Source organism: Dendrobium catenatum, unplaced genomic scaffold (genome assembly GCF_001605985.2).
Source record: "Dendrobium catenatum unplaced genomic scaffold, ASM160598v2 fragScaff_scaffold_621, whole genome shotgun sequence".
Lineage (NCBI taxonomy): Eukaryota > Viridiplantae > Streptophyta > Magnoliopsida > Asparagales > Orchidaceae > Dendrobium > Dendrobium catenatum.
The window spans coordinates 20,548,641-20,563,108 of record NW_021319083.1 but is presented as its reverse complement, the minus strand read 5'-3'; the positions used below and the strand labels follow the sequence as shown (position 1 = coordinate 20,563,108).

The following is a 14,468-nucleotide window of genomic DNA, read 5'->3' as shown; positions in this document are numbered from 1 at the left end:
GTCAAGAGCGTGAGTGAGGGACCCAAGATGAAGAGTTCTATTTATTAACCGTGGATTATTGTTTCTCACCATAACATTACTCTCTATTTATATGTTGTCAATTTGATATTGTCCCGTTAATCTAGTTGTAACCGCATGCCTTACATAATTTCGACTTGAGAATTCTAAAAATCTAACTTGGGTAAGCATTAATTCTATAACTAGCAAAGTTTTAATAATCTTATATTAAAAATCCCTAAGCAGTTCTTGTTTCCATGCATATGTTTCACATCACTATAGTAACAAGAAAAACTATGATTAAAAATACTAAGCAAACATAAAAGTTAAGAAAATAGTCACTATTACACTATATTATCAAAACAACCTGTAAAACTAAAATGGGTGTTTTTGAAAGCTTTGCTCTTTAGAAGTGAAGTTTTTGTTTCACCACCTGAAAATGTACTTTAGTTCTCTGTGCTTTTGAGTGAAAGTGATAAGCTTTTTCCTGCGCTTCGCACACATTACTTCTAAAGAATGTGATCTTAACAACATTTCTTTGAAGGGTTTTTGTAAGCATTTAGTGATGGGATTGAATCGTACCACTTGCAGTGGCGATGTTTCAAAAAAGAGCAAAGGAGCCCTTAATAGATGACAAAATCAGCCAAGGTAATGTTGCATGGCAAAAGTTTTGCCAAATAAAGAGGCGTGTTAGTTGAGAGCCAAAAAAAAAAAAAAGACAAAATTAAGATTGATGCTAGCTGAAACCTAGAAATACAGGTAATGTGGATTGGTTCTGGTAATTCCAAAAACAGTGATTTTACTATAAAGTACCATGAGCAAGACAAATTTCACTAGGGTAGCTTATATATATATATATATATATAGAGAGAGAGAGAGAGAGAGAGAGAGAGAGAGAGAGAGATAACTGACATAGAGAGAGATCACTGACATGGTTGAAGGTCTGAAATTGTAGCGCTTTTGTCCAGGAAAATTAAATTCAATGTCAAATGCTCTCTGCCTTTTACGAGATCCTTCATTTATGGTTTGCATTTTTCTATCATATGAATCAATCTCAAATGTTGATGTTGCATGACAGAGAACCTCCTGTTGCTCTGCACTACCTCCCAGCTTATCAGCATTAAGCGAGTTCAATTTACTTTTCTCATTGGCGTCATCTGCAAGTTCAGCTCCTTCAAAAGTTTCAAGGCTTCCAAGGTCTATGTCACTAAATATAATACTACAGTTCATACAGGCCTTGCACTGCTCGGATAGAGAAAGTAAAAGATCCCTCTTCTTCATAAGTTCTTGTTTAAACTTCTGCAGCCTATTATAAAATGTGTTGAGAGTTTCCCTGTCCTTCTGGATTTTTACTTCATCAGTTTCAACTTCCATTTTATGAGCCAAGCGATCTTCTATGGTCTGGCTTTCATCTTTTCCCTTAACATCATTTTGCATACCCAATTTGTTCAATTTATCCTGTAATTCAAAGTCTAATGATTTTCTTTTACCCTCCAACTCGTGGTCAAACACTAGCTTCTCGGATTGCAGAGCCTGTGCCAAATGGGAAAAGAGGGGGGTTCAAGATTTTCTTAGTACATAACTACCTTTTTTTCGATACATAGATTCCCAACATTACTGAAAAAATAAGAGCTTACATTGTCTCTAGTAGGAAGCTTTACTTGAGTGGTAAGTAGATCTCTCTCTTTCTTTTCTAGCTTCTCTTGCTTACTTGCAGCATCCTGCCATCAACGTAACACAAATGAAGAAAGTAGAGTAAGAGAATAGAACATCTACGATGGCAATACAAATAAAGAAAAAAGATTATAAAGAACCTTCTTTTTACTAGCTAAATTTTGATGTCTTTCGCTAATAAAAGCTTCCCTGTAGTTAGAAGCATTATTCTTTAAGACAAAGCTATTCGGGTTCTCTTCAACTTCTTCCTGTATTTCACTAAATTCCTCTTTCTCATATGTTATGTCCATCATCCTTTCATCAAGGAAGTTCTGTGATCCCTTGGGCTCCAACTCATGCTCCTGCAGGCTTGGTTCCCAACTTTGCAGAGTTTCTCTTTGATCATGAAGATATTTCTCTACAGCTAGTATTTTGTAAATAGTCCTTTCAAGCTGTAAAAAAAATTATTTTTTTAGAGAACGAAAGGTAATTTTGAGCAACTTTATGTAGTGCATGTAATTTTCATCATAAAGCAAGTATTCTAATGCTAAATGCAATAGTGGTAAAACTCTTTTCATCTACTCTAATTCAACTAATACACTAAACGCAAATTACATATACTAATAAGTATAATAGAACATTCTCCCATTGCATAAACTTTCCCTTCAGAATTTTCTCAAAGCATTTCCTACTTGTATTACTGTAAACCCGCTTTTATAAGGGAGATCCCATACAAAATTATCATTTATACATTTCCAGCAGATAATATCATTATTTTTGCAACTTCGTTAGTCATGAATGAATAAAAAAGATATAACAGTTTATGTATGGCGTACTTGTCTTATACTAAACTTTTCTTTGGGCTAAGGTGGAGAAATGAGGGGTTCAAACCCAGTTTGCATACCAAGAGGCTTCCAGTTGTTTATTTTTAGTGTACCAAAATACAATAAGATATGATAAGTGAATTTCATGAATAAGGTGCAGTTTCCATCCATGAGAGGAACAAATATAGGCATTCTCTAGGCTGCATCGCTAATGAGCTTTGTTCTTATGATCAATTAACATCCTTCTCCAAAGCAAGAAGCCCCATATTTTCAGACAAAGCTGCTCTTCCTTCGCGGCATCTAAGCTATAAAGGAAAAAACGTAATAAAAAAAGGAAGAGTCCCTAGTCAAAGAGCAAATTCGTCCAACATATTATTGACAATTTGAGCAACAAATGTTTCAAAGAATCTTATAGAAACCTAAAAGTAGATGTGACGATCATTTGAGTTTAATTAGAAAACCAAAAGAAGCTATTTAAAGATAAAGTGTAAATCTCTGAGTATGGTAAAAAGGAAATACTGCGTAAGAATGCCTCAAGTGAAACGCCTTTCTAGTCACCCTTGACAAAAGGTTATGAGAATTTTTTAATAAAACTAAACGATATCAGTTTTGAGACAATACCATGTTGAAAACGACAAAAAGATTATACTCTGAAATGACCTTGTCAAAAAATAGTTCAGGTGCAAATTCACAGAGAGAGAGAGAGAGAGAGAGAGAGGAAAAGGGTAATCTGCTAGTTTCATACATCAGAAACATGCTTCTTTTCAGTCTCCAAAGCTATCTGAATACTTAGCTCCTGCTTTTTGTTTTCAGATAAAGTACTGGAGAATGCTGCACGCTCAAGTTTCAAGTTTTCCCTGGCTTCTGACAATTCTTTCCTGAGCTCTTCAAATTCAGAAGTTCGCATCTTCTTCTCCATAAGTAGTAGACCCATATGATATTGGTAATCATGAAGCTGAACAAAATAACAATCAGGAAATCAGTAATGAATAAACGAATTTTTATCTTGAACTCGTAGATGCATAACAAAATGAACAACTAAATGGCAAATAAGCAAACAGTTGTAAATTTGAATCAACTCAATTACAACTAAAAAAAAATGTGGAAATTATGGGCGTCGTTGAAATTATTCTATGTAATGAGAATAAATGAGCAAATGAATATAGCATCTCCAAAATAGGGAGGAAAGATGTCCTCTGTCAACTAAATGAAGTTTGAATTCCTATTACCAACAAAATGACAACAAAATAAGATTTTCCATTAAGGCAATCTAGCACGAAAGAACTTCAACTGAAGACCACATGAAGTTAAGCATGCTCAATCTCTTGAAAAACTTCAATATAATATTGTATGTGAAATTTGATATCCTCTCCAATTCTTTGCGTAAATTATTCGTTAAAATTCAGTAGTCTTTGGTTTTAGGTTACCATTCATTTTAACTTAGGCCATATAGAATTACACAAGAACATAGCCTTATGGAAGTCACTCTTCATTTTTGGTTCTTTTTTTCCTTTGTCCATTTTAATTTCAGTTTTTCTATAGAGGATATGAATTCAACAGCATATTTTTCTTTGCTTTTGGCTTGATTAATTCTAGATCTATTCATGCGGTGGCATTCCTACCATTATTCCTCACTTCCAGGTACTTTTATTTAAAAATAGAGAATAAGAAGTGATGCAAAAATGTCTACGACAGATTTAATGACCATAGTTAAATTTTTATGTGTCAGGACACAATGAAGAAAAACTCATGTAATGGGATAAAGGTTTGATGTTGTTATTGTTGATATTGTTTTAGTTAAATTTTTATGTGTCTAATTAGTTATGTCATACATTGTAATATTATTATATTATTATATGTATTGGCTTAGTATTGAAGATTGCATTTGCATTGATTAAAAAGAAAGTACAAAAGGAGTATGGAAAACCAAACCTATGTCCTCCCACAACAAAAAACAAAAGGTGGGAAGAGCTAAACTAGTAAAGCAAAGCTTCATACAAGACTGACAAAGCAAAAGAAAAACAAGGAAACAAGCAAGGAAAAGCCCCTTTGATTTGCAAGGAGGCCCACCCCAATTGCATGCCTTAGAAGGTCCAGCAATGCTTAAAGAACAGCTCCAGAGGGGGGAGATACCAAAGAAAGGGGTCAACTCGCCCGAAGGCAGAAAGGTATCTCGTTGCTCCGGCAGCCGGATAAGCACTACCTTCTCCCTAAGGCATGAAAGAGAGTAAGGCATCATTGTTCCTCAAAGGGGACAAAGTCCCCGCCAGTGTCGTCTTGTAGGTTCTTCCTCCTCTTCCTGGGCAGGATAGTAATCGGCCCAAGCTGCAGAAGCTGCTTCTCCATAAACGTCTTAGGGGCCTTGTGCTGTCGCTTAGAAAGATTGATCGTTGAGCTGGAGTCATCATGAGCCGGTTTTAAAGCACTGAAGGTGATCCTTTGACTCTTGGGGGAGTGGTTACTCGGGTTAACAATTCGATTAGAGATAGCCTCCATTTGCTCCTGAATGTCCTTCGTAGCCCGGGCCGGGGGACAGTGGTCGGTATCCTTCTTCTGCACACTGGCAGGAGGCCCAGCCGGCCCCTTGTGCTTGTTCTTCTTCCTCCGGGTAACAAGATTCCACTCCCCAAAGGAGCCATCCTCCTGTTCCTCATGGTTTATGGGACCGTCCCTAGCTGGCTGCTCCGACACAACGGGGGGAGGATCCTTGGTTTGAGGCTTGTTGGGCCGTAACTCAGAAGCCTTGGCGGGAGAGGATCCAACTCAAGACCTCTTAGTAGTATATTTGAATTATGTCTTTGTAATTTAAATCATATAAGATATATAAAAATATTTCATGAGTCTTTTATACAAAAGGTGCAGTATAATGTCACATGGAGTAAGTGAGAACTTTTGATAAAATCAAGACCATGCAACTTGAGAGTGACCCGCAAAGGCACTTCCAATTGACTCCCAATTTGGCGGGAAGCCAAATGGTAACTTGTAAACTTCAACCATAGTGTTTAGGGAACGCCAAGGGTGGTTAAAAATCATCCCCCGCCATCCAAGAAGCCAAATCAGTCCACTCTCCATAAAAGAAGGGTTAGCCTCCACATCACCAAGCAAAAACCCAACCACCACCTAAATTCAACGAACCATCACTCTAACCACTTGTAATTTCAACTTTTTTTGTTTAAAATATTGAGGAAGGCTATATAAAAGTGTATGGAATGATGTAATGAAGGATTAGTGAAATATTGAAAAAAAAAAATTGCAAGCATTTCTGCAATTTCTTCCTCCTTAGGCTTTGTGACCAAGAGGCCCTTGTAGAGGTTTTTTTTCCTATTATATTTCTTCTGTAGTTCTTAATCTAATTTAATACTTCCCCTATATCTCCCCCACCAACAAAAATAATCAAGCTATATATACTTTGAAAAATTACTAAATCTCATAAATAATAGAAGTCATTTATATTAGATTTTCAATAATCTCCCTAATACCAGTAATTTTACTTTTGCTTCCAATTCAACATCTAAAATTCATTCGAAAAATTCCATAAACACAAAAACTAAAATAAAAACATCCCCAAAACCCTTCAAGTGTTTCCAGTTATGTTCCATAAGAAAACTTTAAGGAAATAAGAACATATGTCAAGTCAGCAAGATTAGGATTTCTAAGACGTAGTATCGCACTTGCTACTAATTCACCATCTAATCTCTTTGGAAAACACGCGCAAACTCCGAAACTCAACTAAAAACATCTTTAACATTTATAAGTTTCTCCAATATAAAATCTCCACCTTTTTGCAAACCATAATTTCACAAGTACAAGAACAAGACAGGTGTCGAGCATGCATGGTGTTTAGATAATATGTTGGTTGATGAGTTGACTATGAATTGATATGGCAGCAATGACCTAATCAAAGTGGTCATATCGAGCATTTTGATAGATAAACAAGGTGTCTTGGTCTTAATATGATCAATCTATACAAACTGAGCAAATTAGTTGTTCTGGAGAGCTGAAGGTAGTCTGGAACAAAATACTTCAATCTTGGTGGGCCAAACTAATTTTGTTTAGGCAATGCGGTTATTTTTTCGTGAGTTTTGAAGCAGAGTTAAAGTATTTGATAAATTTAAAATCCAGTAAGTGTTGAATTCAACAAGACCTCAATAAGAGCATCAAAAAGATGTAACACAAATTCAATGAATGACACATGGAATAGTACATGTCCAAATCCCAATTAATAAGATTTATCAAACCAAGTTACAACCAATTAGCTGAGAGAAAAGTAAAAACATGCAAAGAACAAATACAAGAAATTCCAGAAAAAGCATGAGATTTAATGTTTCGATTACATCAACTTAAGGTCATTACAAAGAAGTGAAGCATATTACATTACATTAAAAGAACAGTGCAAAGGTGAGTTTGTATGGACTAAATGTAAATGTTCAATCTCAACAAGATAGCTCAAAGTATAAATGGTCAAAAGTCCCTTTTACACGTCAAGAGTAGTAGTTTGGTGACCACATGATCAGATGCATGGGAAAATGCTAAATAGGATTGTATAAATCAGTTGAATGATATAATGCTCAAACGATCACTAACATATCCGACAAGCTTCTAGTAATGACAATTTTATGAGACAAACTTATAATAATGGCAGATAAATGAAACTTGATATTTGCTATGTGTAAGGCACAAAGAACACTTTGGGTAAAATGTTGGTTGATGATTTGACAATGAATTGATATGGCGATAATGACCTAATCAAAGTGGTGATATTGAACATTCCAATAGATAAATGGGGTGGCTTGGTTTTATATGATTGACCTATACATACTGGGCAAACTAGTTGTACTAAGGAGTTTGCGCTAGTCTAGAATAGAATACTTCAATCTTAGCGGGCCAAGTTAATTTATCCAAGCACTGTGGTAATTTTTCAAGAGCTTTGAACCAAAGTTAGAGTATTTAATAACATTCAAATCTAGAAGGTGAAAAATTACTTGATTTGATTGGGTTGATCATGGAGAATCAATCTCATGCAAATTGATGCTTATCATGTTAACTTTGAGTTGATTTGCTCCACGACTATGACACGCAAAAGGTCATAATCAAGCATGAAAAATGAAATGTTACATCTTCGGTAAAGTTCACTATATTTGGCCAGGAGTATATACTATAGAATCCAAATATATAAATGGGCAATTCCAGAATCAAACTAACAATAACGGAATAACCTCAACATACACAAAACAAAAAAATATATTGGAAAATCGAGAGAAGAGATAAAAAGAAAATATATAGAGAAAAAAAGAGTTTAGGGAGAGAAATTCTTAAATTTCACTTAGATAGCCAAAATTATAGGGACGAGCATAAAAGTCCTTACGTCCTCATATCTCATTTAAACCCTGTATTTATAGATTTAGGTGAGGATTTTGATGTTGTATGAAAGACTGCATAAGAATAAGAAAATAAATCTAGATACACGAGGTGTGTAGCCCAATAATATAAAACAAGAAAAGTATTAAAAATACATGTGAACAATCATTTAGCTGAAATCGCCATCTTCATGTTCGAAATTGCTAGATAAAGTCGCTAACTTGTTAGGTGAAATCATTAGCAAGTTGAGTATAGCGTGCGTGAGTAGCTTCTCACTTAGGCGAGCAAGCCTAATAGAGCCTTGGGCGATGTATGCTTTGTCAAGATCACAAGCCTTGCAGTTCATTATGAGCTTGGTGAATTCATCATGAGCCTGGCAAGCTCGATGTCTTAGTTCCTCGCATTCTCCTGAGTTGGGCCCACCCGACTTGATTTTGAGCCGAACTCTTGAGATATGTAAATGTACTTTCCATTTTTTTCATTTTTAATTTAAAATTGGAAAATAAAGAGTTGACATGGAGAAAAGCAAGCATTCTACATTTGGATACCCAACTTAAACATAAAATTATAAAAATATTCCTTGTGTAGGCTGTCCAAGGATGTTATCCATATGTTTATTGATTGAAAAGTTGTCAAGCTTGAAAAATCAGCCTTACATAGTTATGAAGGTTTAGTTTCATTAGTACCAAGCGTTTGATCTTTATACAAAATAAAATCACAATTAAACAATAAGAGAGTGAAAATAAAAAGATGCTTAGAAAGACAATTATGCTTGACATCATTTGATTATTTTTATTTATGCTCAAATAATAATAATTAAATCATATTTATTATAAAAAAGGCATACCTCATTCACGAAGCTCCTCTTAATGGAGTACAAGGATAAAGGTTGATATAAGATGTCTTATCCCTCTATTACATAATGGTTAAAAACTTAAAATTCTATATAACTCAAGCCGTGACCTCTAAGTCCCAATCAAGAAAGACAAACATTTCTCCAAGGCTTCCCTTCATACATGGGCGGATTTTCCAAGCCCCTTCATGTTAGAATATTATAATCAAAATTTTATCATTGTAAATTAAAAGCTTAAATTTTATTTTAAGATAAATATAATATAAGTTGAAAGAGCTTTCTTTGATAATTGATATGACTATTATTAAAAATTGACTACGAATTAAAATTAAAGATCATTCAATGAATGATAATTTTAATTAATTATACATGCAAACATGACGAACACCAAAGCTTTTAATATGCAGGCGGCAACCCTGAGGCTTGACAAGATTTTTTTTTTCTATTTTATGAAACTAACCTCCTTCTCAAGCTCCGCGATCCTCCCAACAAGCGCATTTTTCTCAGCCCTTCCGAACCCGTCAGGAAACCCTTCGCTGTCGAAAAACCTCACCTCCTCGTCCTCGCCGCTGCCTCCACACCCACGTATGCTGCTGCTCTCCCCAGTCAAAACCCTGCGAGCCGGATCTCCGACCGCAGGAAATCCATTCCCCTCTTGCTCTCCAGCAAACATTTTGTCGGGAGTTTATGAAAAACCCTAGGGAGTCCGACCATTCATTTTTCCAATGACCTTTGAGGAGAATGTGAATCTGGGACACCCTTTCTTGTACGAGTATAACATGAAGAATCGCCGCTCTTTGAGGAAGCCCTTTCATGGTGGTTAGGAGAACGAAAAGAAGAACCACAGGAGTTGAAAACGAAAGGAGACGAGGGAAATACGAGAAGCCGGTCGTTACTCTGTTCTCGCGCACTTCTCGATCAGGCGGAAGGCTAATCATGAGTTTTACGATTCAATATTTAATTATATTCTATTTATAGTAATCTCCAGTGTGGATGTTTAAGAAATAATTAAGAGTAATTATATGGTTTAATTAATAAAAATTTGTAGGTACTCATTTCAAAACCCTAAAAATTTATTTAAGTACACGATGATAATTTTTAAATTTTGGAAATCCTAAAAATTTGATTTCAAAACCCTAAAACTATTGCTACTATATGGTAGGTACTCATTGTTTATAAAAAATAATAAATAAGGTACTCATTACTTATCTAACGACTAGCTTTAATTGAAAGTTTTTTCTTATTATTAGGAGGTGTAATTAACTATAAGGGCTTGTACATATGAAAAATAAGACCTCAAATCCTAAAGTCCTTGCGACATAAGGGCGAAATCTCTAGGTAGTTCTTATCTAAAATCCAATATGCCTTCTAAAAATTGACCCTGAAATTTAATTTGTTAAAACTCTCACCGTCGACAAAAAAGAGCGCAGAGAGGATAATGCACAAATTTTTTGAGCCCACAAAGTAGTTCAACTCAAAATTACAGGCTGGAAGAATGTGGAGGAATTAAAATTGCTTATTTTTTTTACGTTACTAATTTGTCTTATTTCCTTTTGGCTTTCTCATTGGACTCCTGATGAAATATTCTTCATTGTTGTCATTGGGATTTTTCCTTTATTTGCCTCTATTGCATTGCATCAGATCATTTTAGTTGGTTCATGTATTCACATGACTATATTTGATCGATCTTATGTTATGGTTGGGCTCTATTAGATTTCAACAACTCATCTTGACTGGTTTTTGATAACTGACATGACTTATATGATAAGCTATGGAAATATGTAATCAGTCAACTTGCATCTCCACCAAACATGTACAGTGTCACATGCATTTTTAGAATCAATTTATCATCACCGTCAATATGTTGTACTTGAGAAAATCGTGGCCTTTGCTCCGTATCGAACTATTGATGTGCCAGTAGCAAGGCTAAGTGATATATTTGTACAACTGTAGACAGTAGAATATGAGATATACAAAAATTTGCTTATTGCTTTAATATTCTTTCGTGTTTCGTTAACTGATTTTTCTTTGTTATATTGGTTTATCAATGCATGTATTTAATACATGTATGCAAGGTTCCACTCATGCTTCATGGTATCAGAGCCACTAGCATAGTGCTCTTTAATTTTATTTTGCTTCTTCTCTCAATCGACTTGGATGGAGTCATCTGCAACTTCAATGGTGCAGTCTTTCTCTATACCAATTAAGATGAATGATATTGATATCCCACCCCAACTGAAGTTTCTTATGACAAATGTTAAAACAATAATCAACGCTTAGCTCACCATTGAAAACCACTCCATCTAGAAGTCACAGATACTCAAATTATTCTCATCAAATGGTTTTGATGGGATTTGGATGGTACTTCCATAAAACCTCCAAAATAAATTTTATCCTCTGACGGCATTGTTAACCTCAATCCTCACTATCAAACATGGATATTGATTGATCAAAATCTTTCAGCTGCCTTATATTCCACCATTTAGACCTCCTTACTTTCTTATGTTCTCAACTTAGAGTCCTATCGTGACATTGGCTAACCATTGAAAGACGTTTGAAATCTACTAAACGTTCACGCTAACTACAACTGAAAAGTGAACTACATCATCTTCAAATGGTGGATCATACCATGGTGCAATATATCTTTGTTATTAAGCAAAACATGGATGCAATTACAGCTACTGGATCAACTATTGATCCGGAAGATATTATTCTCCATACATTAAATGGATTACCATCCACATACAATGCTTTCAAGACAGACATTCGAACACAACTTCAACCTATTAGTCTTAATGACTTTTACTCACTCCTTTGCAGTGAAGAGCTCAATCTTCGAGCTAAATCATCTATAGAAAATGTTGCAGTTCCCTCAACCGATTCTGCATTTGCCTTACAAGCCATCTGAGGTCGCTCATGTGGTCATCCGACTTTTTCTGGTTCAAATCGCAGACACTTCTCCTTTGTTGCTACGTGTGGGGGATGTTCATCACCAGTTGGCAATTAGGGTGGTTGCAAACCTTACTTAACCATTCAGTGTTAAATATGTGGCAAAATTGGGCATTCAACATTTAAATGCTGGCATCGCATAGACCTTAACATATCAACCTTCTCAACAAGCATATGTAGCCTCTAATGCTTCCCCACCTAAGGACTGTTTTCTCAACTCTGGTGCGACTTCCCACTTAACCTCCAACCTCTTGCAGCTGAACTCCCCTCAAACATATACTAGCTCTTCTCATGTTCAAGTCGGCAATGGCCAGTACCTACCCATCGCTAATTTCGGTCAAGGAACCCTACAAACTCCCTCTCATAAGCTACATCTTCATCATATTTTACATGTTCCTTGTTTATCTCCTAATCTACTTTCTGTCAATAAGCTCACCTCTGACAATTCTTGTTCTATTATATTTGATGCTCATGGCTTCATCATCAAGGATGCTACGACCAACAAGACTCTCATCCATGGTCCCAGTCTTCACGAACTTTACCACATTAAATTGCCCATCGTTGCTTCTTCGGCTTGCTCCAAAAATATTCATGCACTCCACACAAACCAGTCCATATTCAAGCTGCTAGCACCAATGTCTTGGTCACCCGTTGTCATAACCCAACCCGACCAGGACAGGTCCTATCGAGTTGAGCCGTGACAGATAAACCCCAGGATCTAGTTTCAGAATTATTTTTCAAAATTTATGCCGATATTCATTGAAATAATATGAAACCACAGAGCTATTAAAATATTTGAATAACTCATCCACAAAATTCCTTTCATTCATTAAAATCATCATATACATTACAGTACATGGCTTCAGACAAACATTATATAACTGAAAAGTAAACTAATCATGACTGTACAAAAATTAAAATAACAAAATACCTATAACTTCAGATCAGATTCTAAACCGCTAGTCCTCAATCTCTTTCCCTTTACCAGTTCCTGAAAAGTATGAATAAAACCACAATGAGCTATATAATAGTTCAGCAAGTCACACTAGCCAATCTAAATTCTCAAATATTCTTATAATTCAATCATGTTACTGAAGATAATTAAAACCAGTTAGTTGCAGTTTAACATGATTCACTGAACTGAAAATCATAGAACAAAAATACATAGCACATGTTCTATGATTAAGATAGATTCAGATAACCGTATAGAATTCAGATAACTGTTCAGAATTCAAATAATCGTACAGAATAGATGTCTTAACAACATATATTCGTATAAAACACATTAATAAGATAATAATACAGAACATATGAATCAAATAATAATATTCATATCACATAGTTATTTAGATCAAATTCTCTGACCTAGACAGAATCTCGAAGGATTCTAGCCCCATATGACTTCCTTTATGCTTACAACACCAGAACATATCAGATATACATAATTATTTAGATCATATCATATTTTTCGGACCCAGACAAAATCTCAAAGGATTTTGGCACTTTATGCCTCCATTTTATTCCCTAACACAGACAGAATCTTGAAGAATTCTGCCCTCTTATGCCTCCCTTTTATTCCCTGATACAGATAGAATCTTGAAAGATTCTGACCCCTTATAACTCCCAACAGATATCATTTAATCAATGAGCACATTAACATTCATCACATGAGCACATAAATAATAACATTATAATATTTACAAAGCACTTAAAATGTATCAAAATATCGTCATATTGTATAACAGCAAACAACAGAAAATTCAACGAGGTAAAAATGCTCAATTTCAAAAAATTACTAAATTAGCAAAGAATGTGTAAAACAATGTTTTAAGACTTTTATTGTACTGTAGCACTATTTTTCAACATCCCGATAATTTTCTATTCAATAAAAACCCTCTGAGATTTCAGAATGGCCGGTGAACAAATTCCAAAAAATATTTAGAATGTGCAGAATTATCGTCTCTATAACATATACAAAGTTATGCGGTAAAAGTTATATCGGTGCAAAGTTATCCCTGTTTTTTGCTAACGGATAGAAAATTTTAGTCGGAAAATTCGTCAAAAACTTTCATATTTGAAAATCGAGATAGGCATAATATGTCTTACCTTGAGTCGAACAACTTTCTCAACTACGTCGTCGAACGAGAATGGACCGAAGACGCCCAAAAATCCGGTTTATTCCTCTTTCTCCTTCTCTGACTCTCTCCTGCTTTTCTCTCTCTCTAAACGGATCAAATGGACGATTAAATAGAGAGTAGATATTTTTAATCGTACATGATGATATTTTTCATTAGTTTAAAGACGATCGGCTCTGTACTGCGTTCAAACTATATTCGTATGGACGATAATTAATTTCGTACAGGGACGATCTCCTCTAGTCGCAGATCATACGTACGATAATTAATTTCATCCCTTGACGATTAGCTCTGATATGAACTTGTTCAATTTATCCCAACTATTCGTACAGACGAAATTCACATTCTAACAGTTCGTCCCGAACGAACTCAATTTCGTACAAGACGAATATCATCAAATTCCAAAAATTAACTTAAAAAGTTAAGGGTCTCACACCCGTCCCCCTCTAATCAGCATTTACTTTCATTTATTATTCCAAATAGCAATTTGTTTACTTTTATCTTTCATTGCTCTACCTGCGTGCGAGCTAAATGTCATTGTTTGCCCTTTATTTTGTCTACACCCAAAAACCTTCATGTTTAGAGTATATACATATCAATGCATGGGGACCATCCTCTATTTCATCTTTTCAATCTTATAAATACTATATGTTATTTGTGGATGACTTTACACATTTCTGTTGGGTATACCTGCTGTAT

General features: G+C 35.1%; 1 protein-coding gene across 1 annotated transcript in view; it reads right to left on the bottom strand.

Moving 5' to 3' along the window:
* Positions 1 to 9,614, bottom strand: part of LOC110111483 (protein CROWDED NUCLEI 1) — a 37,879-nt gene extending 28,265 nt beyond the window's left edge. Inside the window, exons 1-5 of the mRNA XM_020843389.2 lie at positions 9,146 to 9,614; positions 3,220 to 3,429; positions 1,812 to 2,102; positions 1,635 to 1,718; positions 929 to 1,530 (exon numbers count right to left, since the gene is read on the bottom strand). Of these exons, the coding sequence (XP_020699048.1) occupies positions 929 to 1,530; positions 1,635 to 1,718; positions 1,812 to 2,102; positions 3,220 to 3,429; positions 9,146 to 9,358 (1,400 nt within the window). The 5' untranslated portion in view covers positions 9,359 to 9,614. The remainder of the gene's footprint in view (positions 1 to 928; positions 1,531 to 1,634; positions 1,719 to 1,811; positions 2,103 to 3,219; positions 3,430 to 9,145) is intronic.
* Between the last annotated feature and the right edge of the window lie 4,854 nt (positions 9,615 to 14,468).